Here is a 21,834-nt window from a genome sequence, read left to right as displayed (position 1 = left end):
TAGCAAGAACAGGTCAGAGTATTTGTGTTGTTTTAATCTGGTACTGAACTCTTTGCTGGTCTGACCTAAGTAAAATCAATCACAGTCTATACAAGGAACTTTGTACACAATATTGCTGTCTTTTCGGGGGCTATTTTTTATAATCATGTTTCTGATATTGTGTGTGAATGATACATTTGAATTAAACAAGTTTAAAAAAAGGTTTTAAAGCTTCAAATCCCAGAGAATGTGGAAAACAAAGGGTGTTTGAGGATACTACTTTTTTTCCTTTCAGATTTCTCATAGGTCTATTTCTCTGATGTTTTTGAATTCTCGATATAAAAACTCAGGACTGACAATTCTCAAGGTTCGAAGAAACACTGATGATGTCCTGAATAAAAGTGTACATAAGACAAATTATCTATCTTTGTCCTATAAATATTAAATTTACAATTAAAAGGTTCCATTTTAATACAAATGTCCAAAAAATGTAAACATTCACCAAGTTACAGGAAATTGGAAAATCTTGGGGGAAGTAAAGAAGTTAAAAAAAAAAATTCCATATATAAATTTGGAAGAACAAGTGAAATTTGGTTTCCCATTGCCATATGTGATTGTAAATCTATTCCAGAATTCCTGTTTACATCACAATTTTGTCACAAACCGTTGACCAACAACTTTGAGCTACGATCTTGGCAAAGAGAACACAAGGTTTTAAAATTTGAAATTACACAAAACAAACACTCAACTACCTCTCAACTTACAATTCACCATAACCACAACAACATATAGACTGTTATAGATTTTATAGACGACTAAACCCCCGAACAAACAGCGAGGAAATAAAAGAAAATGGCCCACAACAGACTTTTGGTTGACTAAGTTGTCCTATATATATACAGAGCAATGCTTAGGATCTGTGCCAGTACCCAGCTGTTAAAGTTACGGTGCGCACGCGCGCTCTTCCGAGGCGTATAGCCGTTGTGCCAGGTCGAAGATTGGTCAATAGTCTTCCTAAGTTCCTTCTGGTTTAATGTGGCGAGGTCAAAATGGAGTGTGTGGTGCTGAAAAGGAATTTTTAAAAATATTACGAGAGTGACGTGTTCCTGCTAATTTGGAATCACACCTGCCTGCCTAGGACAAGCTTATGCGCGTGGTGGAATGTAGTATATTGGAAAATATTGACTAATTATTCATTATCTATATTTTAGAAATTAATATTAATTACGATCGGCCATTTTTTATTCGTTATTACGTCAAAATAGATCAAAATGCCGCGTAATGTATTATGTAGGTCAGTAGTGATAAGCACACGAGTGATGAAAATAATTAAAATTTTCAAATATATATTCTTACGTATTCCCGGAAAAAGTCTGAAAAATATATTGAAAAATATATTGAAAAAACCATAAAAGAAAAATATAAGACTTGTGGAGATTAAATAGAGGTTAATTAAGACAAAATAGAAAAAAAATTTTTGAAGACACGTCTAGTGTGGGGCTGGGCAGGTTATAAATCTCTCTCTCTCTCTCTCTCTCTCTCTCTCTCTCTCTCTCTCTCTCTCTCTCTCTCTCTCTCTCTCTCTCTCTCTCTCTCGGGACGATGTAATTCACAAACAAACATCCTAAACAGCTACCACGACAAACTAAACATTTTAGAAGGCAAACATGAATGATATAATTTTGTTTTGCAAACGGAACGTTAAAGGCCACAAAATAAACATGTTTCAGAAAGTAAACACAATAAAACAAACCTAGAATCTTTAAAAAAAAAAAAAAAAGACAAACACGTTTATAATATATGAATAAACACACAGGCCTATAATGTTTGAGAACGCAAACCGGCTAACATTCTCAGCGAAACCGAACGCGGCAAACACACTTAAAAAAAAAATGTTTCAAACACGCTTAAAACTACACAACATAAACGCAACATGGCGCAAACATGCAGCCACCGAAAAATGGGTAAATAATTCAACAATTATATATGAAAATTCAAGATACACAAAAACAAATAAATAAATCAACAAGGTATAAGCTTTAACCCCCATCTCTCGTATACTTTTAGCTTCTAAATGCATTTGAGGAAGACCTCCCTGCGTGTGTGCGTGCGCGTGTGTGTGTGTGTGTGTGTGTGTACGTCACAGCTGACTTATTAATGTTGCATATTATCGCCACTGGTGGTCACGTTTTAAAGGGGGGGACTGCTTTAAGCAACGGCGGTTTATATAATATACATAAATATAATATATATATATATATATATTATAAATTATTTGCTAAACTTGCAAGTTGAGATCTGCTGACCAACATGTCTAAGGCACATCTAGGTTATGGAAAGATTCCAGAGAAATGGATGATATTACGTATTCATTCCTTCTATCGGTGTTAATATGATCAGATTTCGACTGGAAAGTATTATACAGGCATAAATTACGAAGCTTACGGGTGGGGAAAAAGTTATATTGTAATGTACGATATATATATATATATATAATATATATATATATATATATATATATATATATATATATATATATATATATATATATATATATATATATATATATATATATATATATATATATATATATCAGTGCCAGTCAGTGGCTCCCGTAGAAGTTCCTGGCATTATGAATGTATCTGGGCCACTTGCCAAAGAGAGAGAGAGAGAGAGAGAGAGAGAGAGAGAGAGAGAGAGAGAGAGAGAGAGAGAGTTTGTAAGCCGAATAAAAAAAAAAGTTAAATGTCTTACCTCTATTTGTTTTGTTGCTGTTATGCAATATAATTTTTTTTCCACAATAATATTATAACCTTTATTTTCTGAGTACTTATATCATTTATAGGGTTATTTTTGTATAGTTTTCTGTGTGTTATTATTGCATTTTTAACGCTGTGTTTGTTTATGTACAAATTTCTTCTTCTTCTTCTTCTTCTTCTTCTTCTTCTTCTTCTTATTATTATTATTATTATTATTATTATTATTATTATTATTATTATTATTATTATTATTATTATTATTATGGAGATGAACCCTATTCATATGGAATAAGCCATTGACTTGGTACAAATATTAATTCATCTAGACAACAAAACGATTCTGAATAATTCTATAACAATTATTGATTGCAAATAACAAAGCATATAAAGTTTTCATAACAGAAATGTAGCAAGTTTCTTCGGCGCAATCGAGTTTTCTGTACAGCATATAAAGCTGTATGAAACTTTCAGCCACGGCCCATGGAACTCTTAGCCGCAGCCCATGAAACTCTTAGCTGCGGCCCGGTGGTGGCCTGTGTTGTTGGTGCCTATAGCGATGCCAGAAGTATGACTGGCTAATTTTAACCTTAAATAGAATAAAAACTACTGAGGCTAGAAGGCTGCAGTTTGGTATGTTTGATGATTGAAGGGTAGATATCAACATTCCAATTTGCAGCCCTCTAGCCTCAGCAGTTTTTAAGATCTGAGGGCGGACAGAAAAAGTGCGGACAGACAGACAAAGCCGGCACAATAGTTTTCTTTTACAGAAAACCAAAAATGACTCCATATAACAATTAACATACATTATCTGCCCTCCTAGGTCAATCTAAGTCAACAAAAGATCAATTACAACCGAAATTAGGTCGTGCCCAGATGCCCAGAGGTGTCTGAGTGATGGCATCCTCATTTTGAAAATGGACTCACCAACGTGAGTGATATAAGTGAAAGTTTCATAGCACATCGGTCTAGGGCTGACTTTCCAAGATGGCGACTTCCCAGGACAGCAAAGCTCCGTTGAGGACGGTGCGTAGGGTGCAGTTCGGCATCCTCAGCCCAGATGAGATTGTGAGTATTGAGGATGATTCATATTCTTTTTAAAAAGAAGAATGTCAAAAGTTATAGGACTTAGGCAAATAGAAAAATGACTTCGACTCATAGGTCAATTGACTTTTCAATATGGCCCCCATCAGCCTCCTGTTGTGGCAATCTCAAAGTTTAGTTCATCATTGTTGGTCTTAGATTAAAAAAAAAAGTATACTGGACTTCGTTAACCACTCCTCCGTGGTTGTGTTAAAGTTATTGCTGTTAATTCAGATTCTAATCTTTATAAAAAATGCAATTTCACTTTATTTCTTCTTTGACATCTGCTACAAGTTCCTCCAAAGCATCAATGTGTTCTCAACTCCTTAAAAAACAATGGCAGAGTGGTTCTTGATTTTAATGTCCTTGCCATCATGCTGGTTTAGATCTAAAGAAGATATATGTCAAGAAACTGAAACTGGAATGTTACCATGACTTCCAATTCTGTTATCCTGTTACTTTGTTTACGCTTAGGCCTGTAACGTCTCGAGCACATTGTTGAATGTAAACCTGACGCACAGTTTCCTTCCTAGCGCCGCATGTCAGTGACAGAACGAGGCATCCTCTACTCTGAGGTCTACGAGAATGGCCGGCCAAAATTAGGAGGGCTGATGGATCCCCGTCAAGGCTGCCTGGACCGCCACACACGATGCACCACCTGTGCCGGCAACATGTCCGACTGCCCGGGACACTTCGGCCACCTGGACCTGGCCAAACCTGTCTACCACGTGGGCTTCCTGACCAAAACTGTGAAGATCTTGAGATGCGTTTGTTTCTACTGCAGCAAGCTGCTTTATAACAGTGTGAGTAATGTTGCAAAGTAGCATTGGTTTATAGCAGCAACCCCAAAAATAAATATTTGTCATGTCTGGAGGTACACAACTACAGATTAATTATTCCATATATTTACCTCTTCTACAAAAAGACTGAAAAGCCATCTTACCTTGGTCTTGTTTCCCTGTACAGCAACACCCAAAAGTTCGCGAGATTGTCACCAAGTCCAAAGGCCAACCGAGGAAGCGTCTGCTCCACATCTACAACCTCTGCAAGAGCAAGATGATCTGCGAGGGAGGCGAAGAGGTCGACGTCACCAAGGAACCGGATGACCCAACCCAGGTGGTCAAGAAGACCTCGGGTCACGGGGGCTGCGGGAGGTACCAGCCGAACATCAAGAGGGTTGGAATAGAACTCATGGCTGAGTGGAAGCATGTCAACGAGGACACGCAGGAGAGAAAGCAGGTCTTGACGGCTGAGAGAGTCTACGAGATTTTCAAGCACATCTCAGGTGAGGCAAATGGAGTTGGTGCTTCAGGAAGGTGCACGAATGTTTAGCTCTTGTTTATGGAGATATTTTTATTCTTTAAAGTTCTGGAAGAAGACACCAGTGTTTAGCATCAGTTCTGGAATATAGCAAGAGAGTTTAGTTCCAGTTCCTTGGAACGATCCAAGTGCTTAGCTTGAATTATATAGTGAGAATTTTATTTTAATAAATGTTTAGTTCTCAAATTCTGAGCAGTGGCAAAAAAATCTAACACAGGTATGAGAAATACAAACTTACTGAGTGACACACACAGAGAGACAGCAATAAATATGTACCAGTCATCCAAATTTCTGCTCTTGACCCCCATTGAGCACTGGCAGGGTCCCAATAAAAATAAACTTTTGTAAAAAAAAATATGGAACTTGTAGGTAGCAGCTAGCAATGACAGTTTGACTAATATGTTTAGATACAAACTCGCTAATTTCACCAGGGGACAAGCATACAAGATCCACTAATATCAGTTAAGTACATAATCAGATAGTAGAAGGAATACCATAGCTAGCTATCTCTATTGTATCATGAGAGTGCAGCTTCTGTGTGGAGTATTGAGTACTGGGCTCAGAGGAGCCATGATCTTAAACCTACTTTCACTGTGAGATGTTGACGATCAAAATAGTCTGTGGTCAGACTAGCCAAATCCCAAGACCAGCTAGATGTACTTTCTCTGTGGACTATTACGTACCAGAAGATGAAAAACTGAGTAATGAAAAGGTAGTGAATGAACTGATGCATTTGAAGAAAAGTTTGGAAAGATTTCCATCCAAAGAACAAAAGAAGAACGAGAGGAATAGACAAGTTATCATTTTGGATTTGTATAACCAAAATATTTTATCCTTTCACACTACAGACCCCTCAAGTTTATTTACTCATGCTTCTTTTTGTGCTAACTGAATATTGGACCATGTAATTCATTCAAAATGACAGAGGTGGCATAACTTCATATTTTCTGGGTTGTATAGAGCAAATATTTACCACTGGCTCAGAAGAATGGTGAATATGTAAATCTTGCATTTAGAACACTTGAATAACTTAATAAACTTGAAGACAGAGCTTTGAAATCAACAGCAATCACAATGGAACCATGAAGGAAGAATGAAGGTTCCAAAGCACCACCTGTGTCTCTTCTATGTCTCCCCAGAGGCCCCAAAAACAACAGACCACAAGTGGTTTATCAAAACCCAATGAAAGGTTGCTATCAACTGTTTACAATTTACACAGAGTTCTCCCAGACACTCAAAACTTTAATGGTTTTTTCTAAAACTAAACATCCATAAAATGTTTTCCAATTTATGTTATAACTATTACATCTTCCAGACGAGGACTGCTACTTGCTGGGCATGGACCCAAAATACGCCCGCCCCGACTGGATGATCCTGACGGTGCTACCGGTCCCACCCTTGCCCGTCCGCCCTGCGGTCGTCATGTACGGCACGGCCCGGAACCAGGACGACATCACCCACAAGCTAGCGGACATCATCAAGGCCAACAACGAGCTGCTGAGGAACGAGCAGGCGGGCGCAGCAGCCCACATCATCGCTGAGAACATCAAGATGCTGCAGTTCCACGTGGCGACGATGACCGATAACGACATACCCGGCATGCCGAAGGCACTGCAGAAGTCCGGCAGGCCGCTGAAGGCTCTGAAGGCCCGGCTGAAGGGGAAAGAAGGCAGGATCAGAGGTAACCTGATGGGGAAGCGAGTGGACTTCTCGGCCCGCACTGTCATCACGGCCGATCCCAACCTCAGGATCGACCAGGTGGGCGTGCCGAGATCGATTGCCCAGAATCTCACGTACCCGGAGATTGTGACGCCTTTTAATATCACCAAGTAAGGCCTCTAAATTTTGTTTTTGTGTGTGAATGCACAAATAGACACAACAGTACACACACACACACACACACATATTAAAACTTTTAAAGTAAACTTTTTTCACCATACACTATACTGTGTTTCCTGGTGAATTTATTTACAAATGGAAAGGATAACATCAGCCATGAATATATAATATATTTATACTGAGAGAGAGAGAGAGAGAGAGAGAGAGAGAGAGAGAGATAACAGCCTGACCTGACCTTCCTCTACAGGATGATAGAACTGGTCAAGAGGGGGAACAACCAGTACCCTGGAGCCAAGTACATAGTCCGAGACAACGGTGCTCGAATCGACCTGAGGTATCACCCAAAGCCCTCTGACCTCCACCTTCAGTGTGGATACAAGGTCGAACGCCACATCACAGACGGTGACCTGATCATTTTCAACCGCCAGCCCACCCTGCATAAAATGTCCATGATGGGGCATAAGGTCAAGGTAGGGTAGAAAAGCTGAAGAAGAGAGCATTAAATTCAAGAGGTGCAATCGCGTTTTCTTGAAGGTCAAATTGACTGAATGGCGGGAAGTTTCTGATTATCATCTGAGTTATTTGATATTCTCTGCTTACTTAATTGTTTCTCCTTTATTAACAGCTCTTTTTATCACCATTATTCTAAAATACCTTTCTTTAACATAAGGGAAAACAAAGGAAATGATTAATTTTACAAGATTCTCCAGGGAATGACTCAAATTCCCATCCCAAGCTTGAAGAAGAAGAAGAAGAGTTTGTTTACATTTCATCACCATTATTCTAATATATCTTTCTTTAACCTAAAGTAAAACAAATGAAATAATTTATTTTATAAGATTCTCTAAGAACGGATTGCACATTCTTACCCAAAACTCAAAAAGAAGAGGTCTACATTTGCTGAGATACCCTCCATTTTTCAATCTTTCATCGCCATTATTTTTAATACATCCTTCTTTAACGTAAGTTACAACGTGAAACAAATAAAATAAATTATATTTTCCAAGGAAAGACTCGAATTCTCATCCCAAGATTTAAAGAAGAAAAATTTTACATTTGCTGAGATACTTTCCATTTTTCCATCTTTCATCGCCACTGTTTCAGTACACCTTTCTTTAACATAAGGTAAAACAAATAAAATAATTCATTTTAAAAGATTCTCCAAGAAAAGACTATAATTCTTACCCAAACCTTCAAGCAGAAGAGAAGTTTGTTTACATGTACTGAGATACATCTCATTTTTCACATCTTTCACTGTCATTATTCTAATATATAACTATCTTTCACGTAAGATAAAAAAAAAATAGAATATTTTAAAAGATTCTTCAAGAAAAGACTTGAATTATTACCCAAACCTTCAAGCAGAAGAAGAGTTTGTTTACATTCCCTCAGATAATCGTGACTTCCAAACCATGTCGTCCTTTTGGGGGGCGTTTGTAGTCCACCTGCCGGATGGACCTCTAAATGACCTCGCCCTAAAACGCCATTATTATAATATATCTTTCTTTAAATGAGATAAACTAAAGGAAATTATTAATTCTATAAGATTCTTCACAATAACGACTCGAATCCTAACCCAAAACCTCAAGAAGAAGAAGAAGAGTCTGTTGACATTCGCTCAGATGGACTCTCCGTGACCTCCGTCGTCCTTTGCAGGTCCTCCCGTGGTCCACCTTCCGCATGAACCTCTCCGTGACGTCGCCCTACAACGCCGACTTCGACGGGGACGAGATGAACCTCCACGTCCCCCAGAGTATGGAGACGAGGGCCGAGATCGAGAACATGCATTTGACGCCCCGGATGGTGGTGACCCCGCAGTCCAACAGGCCGGTTATGGGCATCGTGCAGGATACCCTCACCGCCGTCAGGAAGATGACGAAGAGGGACGTCTTTCTGGAGAAGGTGAGAGAAAAAATGATTTCTTTTTGTAATTACAGGCGGTCGAGTGGAATCTGGCACCTGTTGACAGAGAGAGAGAGAGAGAGAGAGATTGATTGGCAATAACGAGGGAGAAAGATTGACAATTATGAGAGAGAGAGAGAGATTATTTGACAATGATGAGAATTATAGAGAGATGGACTGATTGACAATAATGAGAGTTATAGAGAGATGGACTGATTGACAATAATGAGAGAGAGATTAACAATAATGAGAATGAGAGAGAGAGCAATTAATTGACAATGATGAGGATTATAGAGAGATGGACTGATTGACAATAATGAGAGAGAGATTAACAATAATGAGAATGAGAGAAAGGGAGAGAGATTAATTGACAGTGATGAGAATTATAGAGAGATGGACTGATTGACAATAATGAGAGAGAGATCAACAATAATTAGAATGAGAGAAAGAGAGAGAGAGAGAATTAATTGACAATGATTTGAATGATGAGAATTATAGGAGTGATTGACAATATTGAGAGAGAGAGAGAGAGAGAGAGAGAGAGAGATGAACAATTATTAGAATGAAAGAGAGAGAGATTAATTGACAATGATGAGAATTATAGAGAGACGGATTGATTGACAGTAATGAGAGAGAGAGAGAGAGAGATGAACAATTATGAGGATGAGAGAAAGAGAGAGAGAAATTAATTGACAGTGATGAGAATTATAGAGAGATGGATTGACTGACAATAATGAGAGAGAGAGAGAGAGAGAGAGAGAGCAAACTCTTCCTTGAACCTAGTCCTAAATTAAAACTTTCCCCATTACACTTGATGATGTCAATTAGATACGAGAGAAATTAATAAAATTTACATCTGTTCTGTATCTCCATGCATATTCTCTTCCATCTTGCTATCCAGCCTCTCGTAACACTTGTTTCATAGTGCAACAGCGAGGTTTTCCTCCTGTTACGCCTCTCAAGCGCTTCTACTCTCAATTTTCCTTTCAGCGCTAAATGACCTCGTAGGTCCCAGTGCTTGGCCTTTGGCCTAAATTCTATTTGCTCTAGAAACCATATTTTAATCAACTGTTTATCATTTAATTGAGAGTGTATTAAATGAATCACAGGTATAGTATATGGTTTAGGAATGTTTTCATTTTTAGTAAGACTATAAGAATATGGGTATTTAAATTTTGTTTGTTTATAAAAAGAGTTTTAAGTTAATATTTCTTTCATTCCTTATAAGTGCTAGTGCTTTTAAAAACATAGGAAAGCACTTTTAAAAACTTTACATAAATAATCTGTAGAAAATTGTAAATCCCCTTTATTGACTTATATATGGCAACTTTACATACATATACATACATACTTATGTACATACATGTACATACATAATGATGTTTGGTCATCTCTGTGGGCATTGGAGGCTCTTGTCATCAATCTTGAAATCTCTCAAGTTACTAATTTTGACAATCTATTATAAAGCCTCTCTCTGTAATCTGCTTTACAGTTTTTTTGTCTAACCACTTTCTGTCTGTTGTTGTTGATGGCGCCGTGTCAGCATTTTACGCGTCTTGAGTTGTTAATGAGAGGTCGTTGCTTTTACTCACTGTTGTCCCCATTGGTGAACATTTTTAGCCTATATTCTCCAAATTATGCCTCCATATTTCTTCTACCGTCACCTCCAAGTTCTCCTCTGTTGCTCACACTCGGAATCAAATTGCTCGCTCTTCATCCGCCATGTCCGATGCTTGCAAACATTTTTAACTGAGGGTCCAGTAATGCAGTTAGGTCTTCCCAGACAAAGTTAATTACTATATATCTATCTTCTCTTTCATCCAATGTATTTGAGGAAAATTTAATCCCATAACTCACTTCCATCAACTATTTTGAGTGTCCTGGTTACTTCAAACCGGTTTTGGAGACTTCGCTTGTGCCTCTTAAGATTCCAGGCATATGGTTTGGGGATGTTTTGAGTTTTTCTAATCATTCATCATGTGTCTTTTACTGGATGTTGCTCCCATATTTAAGGTTCTTTGTTATTTATCTTGCTTCTTGGAAGACTGAATTAAAGCAGCTTCCATCGATCAGTTATTTAGCACGCTCACTACTCTTGGCAATACCTGCTGCTTTACCCTCTCAGTTTTTATAGTTTTCATGCTCCCTGTTGGGCGGGTAATGCTATCAGTGTACCTCACGTGGTGCACCGTAGGCATTATTTAAGGGTCTTTGCAACATTCCTTCGGGCCGTAGATGCGACCTCTTTCATTCCTTTTGCTGTACCTCTGTTCATATTCTCTTTCTTCCATCTGACTTTCCACCCTCTCCTAACAATTGTTTCATAGTGCAGCTATGAAGTTTTCTCTCGTTACACCTTTCAAAACTTCTTACTGTCAGTTTCCATTTCAGCGCTGAATGACCTCATAGGTTCCAGCGATTGGCCTTTGGCCTAAATTCTATATCCCAGTAGTTTTCATTTGTAATATCCTAATTAATCTTTGATTAATTTTCAAGTAATCTATCACAGTAATGTTTTTAGAATCGCAAAACACAAAGACCCTCAACTTTCAAACAGGCAACCCTTAATTGAATTTCTGGGCGGTAGAGAATCGTGATGCTTCCAATGTTTGCTTCAAATTTTGGATTTGGGCTCAATGTTTGTGAACCTCTGTCTCATTCCTGGCCACGAATTTCCCATATATGAATTGTTTGCATCAGCGATCTTGCAGACAGTGTGTTCCTACTTCAGACGTCAGTCAAAGTAGCGTTCACCAAGTGTACCCAAAAACCATGTGACTAAATGCACTTGCATATAGTCAATGTTGTATATTGATTTATATAAATTTAACCTATAAATTCGTTTGGTCTTTTCCAGAGTGAAATGATGCACCTCTTAATGTTCCTCCCCATCTGGGACGGACGCTTGCCCCAGCCGGCCATCTTGAAACCGAAGCCCCTCTGGACCGGTAAACAGATCTTCACTCTCATCATCCCGGGAAACCTGAACTTAGTCAAGACCCATGCGACACATCCGGACGATGAAGACGATGGACCTTACAAGTGGATATCCCCTGGGGATACAAAGGTAACACTAACCAGATGTTTTCCATCGCATGACTGGACTCTGAAAGGGTTAAGTTAAGAAGCACTGGGTTTGATTGGTACTTGGACAAGTGAAGTGTGTGAATGATTTTGGGTAATGATGAGGTCCAGTAATGCACCATAGATGAACTGAAGGGAATTACCAAGTAACGTTTACATATACTTGCACTATGAAAGGACCCTCATTTATTTATTGGTACACAAGCCATCTAAATGGAAGATGTGATTTGTGAGATATGAGAATCATAATTGTTTTATTGTTTCCACCAGGACTGAGCTTTGCACATATATATAAAATTACTGTATGCAAGTTTGTGGGTGGCTCTGCAGATAAAACACAACAGTCATGGCCACAGTCATACTTTTAACTGTTCAATCATGGAAGAAAGCCTGTGTGTGCAAAACTTTTGCTATAGCAGCATTTCCGTGCACCTATAAAGAAGAATCATTAGCAAAAAGTTGAACAGTCATACAAACACTGCATCACTCACCTCTTATTTTGCAGGCACTCATCTGCTTCTTGAAAATTAAGCCTCTTCCATTCTAATACTTCTTTCATGAAATCACAAAACCATATTAATTCAGATGGTACAAAATACACCTGTAAACACTCTCTCTCTCTCATCAACATATGCTTTTTAAGACTCATAAAATCTTATACAATATGAAAATAGTTGAAATTTTGTCTCTCTCTCATAAAATGTAAGATTCATAAATCTTTGCTAATGTGAAAATTCTTATCAGTTTAAGATTTATGAAAGTGTATTACAATAATGGAGCAAAATATTTCTTTCTTTCCAAATCACAAATGACAAATAATGACATGAGACATTGGTATCAACAATCATTGATGGCAAGGAAATGTATTAACCGTTAAAGAGTTGTTTTTCCTTCTACTTCATGCTTCTCTCAAGGAGATCACTTACAGAAACAATTCATCGTTAGGGTAAGTAACTTCAGAGTACAGTAGATATATTTTGTGACATGTTACTTTAAGTTTATTCTCTTAAGGAATTATAATTACTTCAAGAAGATCATGGAAAATGATGTATACCTACATCTGTAATGTACTTCTGGCAAGAATAAATCATTTTTACTCTAATCTCTCTATTTAACTTCATTTTGTGTCATTTTCAGTTGTAAATTATTTCAGTTATCCATTTGATTTAACCTCTCGAATCATTTCAGTTATACGAACGAGTCATATTTCAAAATTCACTCTGCGAACATTTTCCTTCAGGTATTGGTAGAGCACGGTGAACTGATCATGGGCATCCTGTGCAAGAAAACCCTTGGGGCATCCTCTGGCTCCATGATGCACTTGGCGTGGATGGAGCTCGGGCACGAGATTGCCGGCCGCTTCTACGGCAACATCCAGACGGTGGTCAACAACTGGCTCCTGCTGGAGGGTCACAGCATCGGCATCGGCGACACCATCTCTGACCCCAACACCTACCGCGTCATCCAGGACACCATCTCCAAGGCCAAGGAGGATGTGAAGGAAGTCATCCAGAAGGCCCACAACGACGAACTCGAGCCCACGCCCGGCAACACCCTGAGGCAGACCTTCGAGAACCAGGTGAACAGGATCCTCAACGACGCTCGTGACAAGACCGGAGGCTCGGCTAAGAAGTCCCTGACTGAGTACAACAACCTGAAGGCCATGGTGGTGGCAGGGTCCAAGGGGTCCAACATCAACATCTCCCAGGTCATTGCCTGTGTAGGGCAGCAGAACGTCGAGGGTAAGAGGATTCCCTTCGGCTTCAGGAAGCGGACGCTGCCTCACTTCATCAAGGATGATTACGGCCCCGAGTCCAGGGTTTTGTGGAGAACTCGTATCTTGCCGGACTGACGCCCTCCGAGTTCTACTTCCACGCCATGGGTGGTCGTGAGGGACTGATCGACACGGCCGTCAAGACTGCTGAGACAGGGTACATTCAGAGACGTCTCATCAAGGCTATGGAGAGTGTGATGGTCAACTACGACGGGACTGTCAGAAACAGCGTCAGCCAAGTCATCCAGCTCAGGTAAATCATAAAAAACTTGTTTATGATAGAATAAAGACAGTTGTCCTCAGGTGGACCATGTCATTATAGTCTTTGTGCTGGGTGAAGTGCAAGATATTAAACATGGTTGAGATAGACTAGAGACAGTTGAATAACTTCAAAGATGAGAGGAGTCAGTAAATTAAAACAAAATGTTTACTCTCTCAAATAGTAAAAATGAAAAATCCTCACCTCTTAAGGATGAATCAGTTCATTATCATCTCTCTCTCACTCTCTCTAATTCAGATACGGAGAAGGACGGCTTGGCGGGCGAATTTGTAGAATTCCAGACCTTGCCAACAGTCAAACTATCCAACAGACGGTTTGAGGACAGGTACAAATTCGACATCACTAATGAACGCTACCTGAGGAAACTTTTCGCCGAGGAGGTTGTGAGGGAGGTCATAGGCTCTCCGGATGCCATTGCGTGCATCGAGGGCGAATGGCTGAGACTCCAAGAGGACAGGCAGGCACTGAGGACCATCTTCCCCAAAGGGGACACCAAGGTATTGTCCAATATTTTTATGTTATTTTTATTATTACATTTGTTCATTCCTGTATTTATCTTTTGTTTGATTCTACATCTTATTTTCTATAACATGGAATGGTTCCTAACTGCTGTACAGTTAAGCATTTATTATTATTACTATTATAGAGGAATAAAAGAGCCAAAGATGATAAGTATAAAGATGGAAATAATAAATATATGAAGATCAAACCTAAAAATTAAATTAAAAACTAACCCTTTCCATAGTTTTTGTCGAGGCAAAAAATATTCACGAGACAAAAAATCTTTACAATTATCTGTCACGTACGGAGAATAGATGAAGACATAATGAGAGAGAGAGAGAGAGAGAGAGAGAGAGAGAGAGAGAGAGAGAGAGAGAGAGAGAGAGAGAGAGAGAATCTAATTCCACACTTCATCCCAGGTCGTACTTCCATGCAACCTGGAGAGGATGATCTGGAACGTACAAAAGATCTTCCACATAAACAAACGCACCCCGACGGACCTCTCCCCAATCACGGTTGTGGAGAGTGTGAAAACCATGCTGGACAAGTGTGTCATTGTGTCAGGAGAAGATCGGATCAGCAAACAAGCCAACGAGAACGCCACCTACCTGTTCCAGTGTCTGGTCAGGTCGACGCTCTGTACCAAAAAGGTCGCGGAGGAATTCAAGCTGACCCAGGAGGCCTTCCACTGGCTTGTTGGTGAGATCGAGACCCGCTTCAACCAGTCTATGGTGAGTTGGATTTACCCTGACACACAGGACCCTTCTTTGGATACCCTGAGATTTTGGCTATGTACATCTGGTTTCTATAATCCTTGAATTCTTTGGTAAATCCTTTTGATTTAATGATGAAATCTGGTCTTGAGGGATTATGGAGATTCAGAAATTACACCTATTATTTATTGGTCTTCAGAAATATTCACGATAACTTTTTATTTAGACAAAGTACTTAAATATTTCTCTTCAGTGGTCCTTGAATTTAAAGTACTTTGTTGATGAAAATATGTGGAATCTTCTTATATGTGCATTTGCAGTAGCCATTTTCTTCACATTTTTAGGTAATGCCTTTCATTGCAAACTTCAAACGGTAATTGTTAAACCCTAATCCCTGTGGTTAGAGTCAAAGCCTTGTGCACTACTTACTTCATGGATTCTGAAATGAATATCAATAATGTAATTTCAGGTTACTCAGTTTTTTGATAAATTCTTTTTTATTTAATTCCAGTCCTTCTCTGTTTGATATTCAATGCAACTAAACTGTATCTCTTAAAGCGTTTGTTGGATCGTAAGTTTATATACTCTTACTTATGTCAGAATGACTATTTTTTAATCATGGATTTTCACGCCACGACCAACTCCATATTGACTGATTACGCACCTGATTTCAGGCCTCCCCCGGGGAGATGGTGGGTGCCTTAGCAGCCCAATCCCTGGGCGAACCGGCCACTCAGATGACCCTCAACACTTTCCATTTTGCCGGTGTATCCTCCAAAAACGTAACCTTGGGAGTCCCTCGCCTGAAGGAGATCATCAACATCAGCAAGAGACCCAAGGCCCCCTCTCTGACGGTGTTCCTCTTGGGGTCTGCTGCCAGGGACGCCGAGAAGGCCAAGAATGTCCTCTGTCGTATGGAGCACACCACGCTCAAGAAGGTTCGTTACCAGTTCCCTACTTCTAAGGGACTTCTTTTCCCTTTGTCAGTGAGTGAGGCAGGAGGCTCTATTCTTTTCCACTTTAGCTGTGCATCACATTCTCAAGAACTTAAATACATATTGCATTTGTCATCAATAATACAAAAAGAAAAGATACTCGTGTAGAAAAATTTTACAGTAACTTTTTTCCTGTTTTGCTGATAAAGTCCTGTGCCACATCAGAGTGGAAACATCTGATTGACAGTGACGAGATATACGACATTTCTTTAAACCCTTTGACTTGCTTGTGTTATCTGGTGTTGCAATAATTATGGCATCACCTAATCATATAATTATGTCAGTGTTGAGATGTATGGGTCTGCCCCAAACTTTATTTCTTTCACTATGTTGTACAACTGGTTGGTTGAGATGAAGCCTGGTTGAGATGAAGCCAGGTTATGATGGCACAGGCTCTTGCCAAAAGTATAGTAAGGTTTGAAAAGTAGGAGGAGGCCAGGTTTAGATCTCTGGACTTTCTCACCAACAGAATTAAGACTTCACTCTTACTTGTAGATGTATTTTTCGCACAGTTACCAGATTGACAATTTTGTTGCCTAAGACATTTATCTTTTACATGTCTGTTTGCAGACGAGTATATCAGTTTTGCCAGTAAAAAATTCCTTAAAGTGGTACCCCAGCAATTGAATCTAATTGGTGACTAGTTAAATGCGTAGCATTCATCTATGTATTCCTGTGGTTTTTCAGGTGACGTCAAACACAGCTATCTACTACGACCCTGACCCACAGAATACTGTCATCGAGGAGGACCAGGAATTTGTCAATGTCTACTACGAGATGCCAGACTTTGATGTAGCCAGGATATCACCATGGCTCCTTCGTATCGAACTTGATCGGAAAAAGATGACAGGCGAGTGAATTTCATCAGCAGAGACAAAATTTTGGTCATTTTTGCTTTTCTTGAGACAATCTTCACAAAAATGTGGTCAAGAGAACATATCAAATCTAGCATTTTCCATTAGGTTGTCTGTCAGTGATTCTGTTTTCATGCAATATCAGGATAATTAGTCTCGGGTCCTTTTACACCATTGATGGACGTGTTGTGAATAGTACAAAGAGTTCTTTGCAGTTTCCCTTCATACCCCCTGCAATATATGTTTAAACTTTAACTGTCTACCACCTTCATCATGGTCTCACTGAAGAACAAATCCCATGGGTGAACCCTGAGTATCCGACTGTCGCTCAGATTTCACGTGGTGACATTCTAAACATTTCCTTCGCAGATAAAAAGCTAACGATGGAACAGATCTCCCAGAAGATCAACTCTGGCTTTGGAGATGACCTGAACTGCATCTTCAATGACGACAATGCAGAGAAGCTCGTTCTCAGGATCAGAATCATTGTCGGCGACGACAAACTGAACGACGAACCCGAAGAACAGGTGACTCATGGCTCTAATTTGCTGTATACTAAGTAAAAGAGCAACCAGCAGGATATATTTTGCAATCATTTTTCAATTTCATACTGTGCAGTCCATAAATTATAACTACAGTAATGCAGTCTCATTGTAATTCCTTCCTTTTCATCAACAGGTCGACAAGATGGAAGACGACACCTTCCTCCGATGCATCGAAGCCAACATGTTGAACGACCTGACGCTGCAAGGCATTGAATCCATTTCCAAAGTGTACATGCATTTGCCCCAGACTGACGAGAAGAAAAGGATCATCATCAACGACGCTGGCGAATTCAAGGCCATTGCAGAGTGGCTGCTGGAAACTGACGGCACAGCCCTCATGAAGGTGCTGTCCGAGAGAGACGTGGATCCCGTACGCACGTCTTCCAACGACATCCTTGAGGTCTTCGAGGTCCTCGGCATTGAGGCCGTGCGTAAGTGCATTGAGAAGGAGATCAACGCCGTGCTGATGTTTTACGGTCTGTACGTAAATTACCGCCACCTGGCTTTGCTTTGTGACGTCATGACGAGCAAGGGCCACCTCATGGCTATCACTCGTCACGGCATCAACCGGCAGGACACGGGGGCTCTCATGAAGTGTTCCTTTGAAGAGTCTGTCGATGTGCTGATGGAGGCTGCTTCCCACGCTGAAGTGGACCCTGTGCGAGGTGTGTCGGAAAACATCATGTTGGGGCAGTTACCCAAAATTGGCACAGGTGCCTTTGACTTGGTTCTTGACGACGAAAAGTGCAAACTGGGCATGGAAATACCCATGCCAGGATCTGGCATGATCATGACAGGCAGTGTTTTTGGGGCAGCTTCCCCATCCTCAAGCATGACACCAGCCCAGACTCCTTGGGCCTCTGGTTCCACTCCGCTAATGTCGCCATACAGTGGCTGGACGCCCGGGCTGGGTAGCGGCATGACGCCTGGAGGACCCGCTTTCTCCCCTGTGGTGACTGCGGAGACCACAGGCATATCGCCAGGTTATTCCCCTGCCTGGTCGCCCCAACCCGGAAGTCCCGGGTCACCAGGAGGAATGAGTCCGTACTTCCCCAGTCCAGCGAACGCTCTCTCCCCCTCCTACTCGCCTTCTTCCCCAGCGTATCAGCCCACTTCCCCCAGCATCACCCCTGCGTCTCCGGGGTACTCCCCAACATCTCCAACATACAGTCCAACCAGCCCCCAGTATTCACCAACATCACCCCAGTATTCGCCTACATCCCCATCTTATAGCCCCACTTCTCCCTCGTATTCCCCAACGTCGCCATCGTACTCACCAACGTCTCCCTCGTATTCTCCAACTTCTCCTTCCTACTCGCCTACTTCTCCTTCCTACTCTCCAACATCTCCGTCGTACTCGCCAACATCCCCTTCATATTCTCCGACGAGTCCTTCTTACTCCCCAACATCCCCGAGCTACAGTCCAACATCACCGTCTTATTCTCCTACATCTCCAAGCTACAGCCCAACTTCTCCATCATATTCTCCAACATCTCCTTCGTACTCACCGACATCCCCAAGTTACGCTCCAAATTATTCTCCATCTTCCCCTGGCTATTCTCCGACAAGTCCAAGTTACAGTCCAACTTCTCCATCATACTCCCCAAGCTCACCTCAGTATTCTCCTGCTTCCCCCTCGTACTCTCCGACGTCCCCTAAATATTCCCCAACGAGCCCCAGTTACTCCCCGACAAGTCCAACCTACTCCCCAGGATCGCCGTCGTACTCCCCAACCTCACCGAAGTACTCTCCTACGAGTCCAACGTACTCCCCAACCTCTCCGTCGTATTCCCCATCCTCTCCCAAGTACTCACCGACCTCCCCCAAGTATTCCCCAACGTCCCCAACTTACAGTCCTTCCAGTCCTCAGTACAGCCCCTCCAGCCCCAAATACTCACCAACTTCACCAACATACAGTCCTAGCAGCCCTAAGTATAGTCCTACAAGTCCAACTTACAGTCCTACTACGCCCGGATACAGTCCCACGTCTCCCCTGTACTCTCCGACGCTAGACGAGGAAGAACAACAGCAAGAGAAGAAGCACAAGAAGAAGCAAAGCCACTGAAGTCAAAGTCGAGCGACACGACCCACCGGAAGTTGCCGAAGGACGTTTACCAATTCACCGCAGTATTTTTTCTGCGTCGCCCTCCTGAGAGATTCCAAACCTTTTTGTCTGTTTGATGAGGCAGGAGTAATTAATCAGGATGAGTAGCAAACTTTTTTTTTGCTTATTGTAATAATTATGTTCTTTGCTATTTCATAGCATATATTATATTGACAGGACTGTTTTGACTATATTACAATAGTATGGAGTATTGTTAAAGATAGCTCCATTGCAGCTAAACATAAACGTCACCAATATTGCATGACTAACGACTGACAGGGGATCAGATCCTTGAAACTCAAAATAATCTGGTATAAAACTTTAACTGAAAAATTCAGTATTATTTCAAATAGTTGTCAGGCTCCAAACTGGATCCCCAGACATGGAAAAAGATCCGTCAGAAACCAGACTTTAATGGTACCTTTAGCTATGAACATAGTCTCACGGTTTGTATAGTAGAAGACTCTACCTTCCACCATCTGCCGATCACTAGCTGTTCTCAGGAAAGGCAGTATCATGCAATTGATTCTAATTTTGTTTGTGTAAGGCTGCCTTAAACAAGTTTCATTCTCCATATAGAGTATTTAAAAAAAATACTTATAGTACATGAGTCTTGGGATGGAGAGAAAAATCCACAGTTATGTACTGGTACAAATATATTGAGACAAATCTGAACGAAGAGCATTCGGAAATCTGTTCCATTCCCCTTTGCAATTTAAGAGATTCCTGAAAGCCCTCTGATCATATTTTTAAATATATTTGTACCCATATATAACTGTGGATTTGTTTATACATATAGTAATGTCGTCATTTTGCAGATCTAGCTCACGAAACTAACAACATAGCCATGACGATGTGGTTTTGAATAGCTTGCTATGTTATAGGCCATAATTTAAATTTTAGGAATTATTTGGTCTCAAATTTTTTCCCAAAAGTCAGTTATTCAGAGCTGCTTATTGTTTAGCTTTAGGAAATGTATAATCAAAGATAATGATCACTTTATGATAGATTTTTCATCACAAATCATTTTTAGATCAGATGGACATGTCATAGAATTGGTAACGGATTTCTTCTAGTAACCAACAACTGATTTTCCTGCTAGTTTATTATACATCTAGTCATACACTGTTCATTAACTAGTTTAGATATATATGTTTTCAGTGCAAAGTGTATTTAAAAATATTAAGACTGGGACATTGAGATCCCATCTTGTGACGTGGTATTTGCCAGTCACAGCTGTCTCATGCCACCATTTTATATCTAGTCATACGTGCAATGCTGTTTCATCTTCCCGTTACTGATTAAGTTCATGTTGACAATATAGAAATATAGTTCATTTTGACGGAGTGCGAAGAGTCATCGTTTTTCATTAAAATGACTACCAAGGAAGAGATGGGAAAGAATGTTGTTGTAGCAGTGGAGACGAGAGGCCACTGCTAAATTCAGATTAAGGCGAACAAGTCCTGTTGTGGCCATCAGTGGTTGGGCATTCTAAGGTGGGAGAACGAATGGCTGAAAAGCTTTTAAGTTAGTAAGGTGTCCATTGAGAACTTGTCCAAGGTTACAGAATTTTCTACTGAACAAAATTTAATCCATGTACAAAATGTACCTAAAAGACCCATTGATTACTGCAATTTAAGGTGTGGGAGTTTTATGTATAGGGGTTCATCCTTAATTTAATAGCTGAAGGGGTAATGTAGTTTTTACTTTTGACAATGTTAACTGAACAACTTGAGTTTTGAATTTATTGTGCAATTATCTCAATACATTATAATAAAATGCATTGTATATCCTTGTAGTTTTTACTCATGATGACAACGATAGGCCATGGGTAGTGAGCTTCATGTTTACACTTAATGGTGTCCAGCTTGGGGCCACCCTCTCTCACCCTAGGCCTGATTCTTTTTGAAGGTATTTGGTCTGATGACAAAGTTAGATTTGCTATATCAACCTTATCTTACATTACAGCACTGTTGGCACCCTAAAATAAATTATCCAGCAGATTCTTTTTGAAATGTAATTTGTATGACCAGTATCTTTTTAAAATATTTCAAAAAGAAATTATTTTCGGGACTTGAAACTTTCACGTCCAATTTCATTGCCGG

At 40.2% G+C, this 21,834-nt stretch overlaps 1 protein-coding gene across 1 annotated transcript; it reads left to right on the top strand.

Annotated features, from left to right (window-relative positions):
* The first annotated feature begins 898 nt into the window (after positions 1-898).
* On the top strand, positions 899-21,519 carry LOC136856406 (DNA-directed RNA polymerase II subunit RPB1-like). Its single transcript, XM_067134250.1, is given in 17 exon segments — positions 899-969; positions 3,559-3,803; positions 4,352-4,621; positions 4,785-5,103; positions 6,454-6,967; positions 7,225-7,447; positions 8,634-8,879; positions 11,737-11,946; positions 13,204-13,777; positions 13,780-13,990; positions 14,255-14,264; positions 14,266-14,514; positions 14,938-15,249; positions 15,906-16,169; positions 16,914-17,076; positions 17,450-17,607; positions 17,759-21,519. Coding segments are annotated over 16 exon segments (5,736 nt in total). The 5' UTR covers positions 899-969; positions 3,559-3,722; the 3' UTR covers positions 19,691-21,519.
* Positions 21,520-21,834: the final 315 nt, after the last annotated feature.

Source organism: Macrobrachium rosenbergii, chromosome 35, assembly GCF_040412425.1.
Source record: "Macrobrachium rosenbergii isolate ZJJX-2024 chromosome 35, ASM4041242v1, whole genome shotgun sequence".
In the NCBI taxonomy this organism is placed as follows: Eukaryota; Metazoa; Arthropoda; class Malacostraca; order Decapoda; family Palaemonidae; genus Macrobrachium; species Macrobrachium rosenbergii.
Note: the sequence above shows the minus strand (reverse complement) of the source record. Positions and strands in the feature narration are given on the sequence as shown.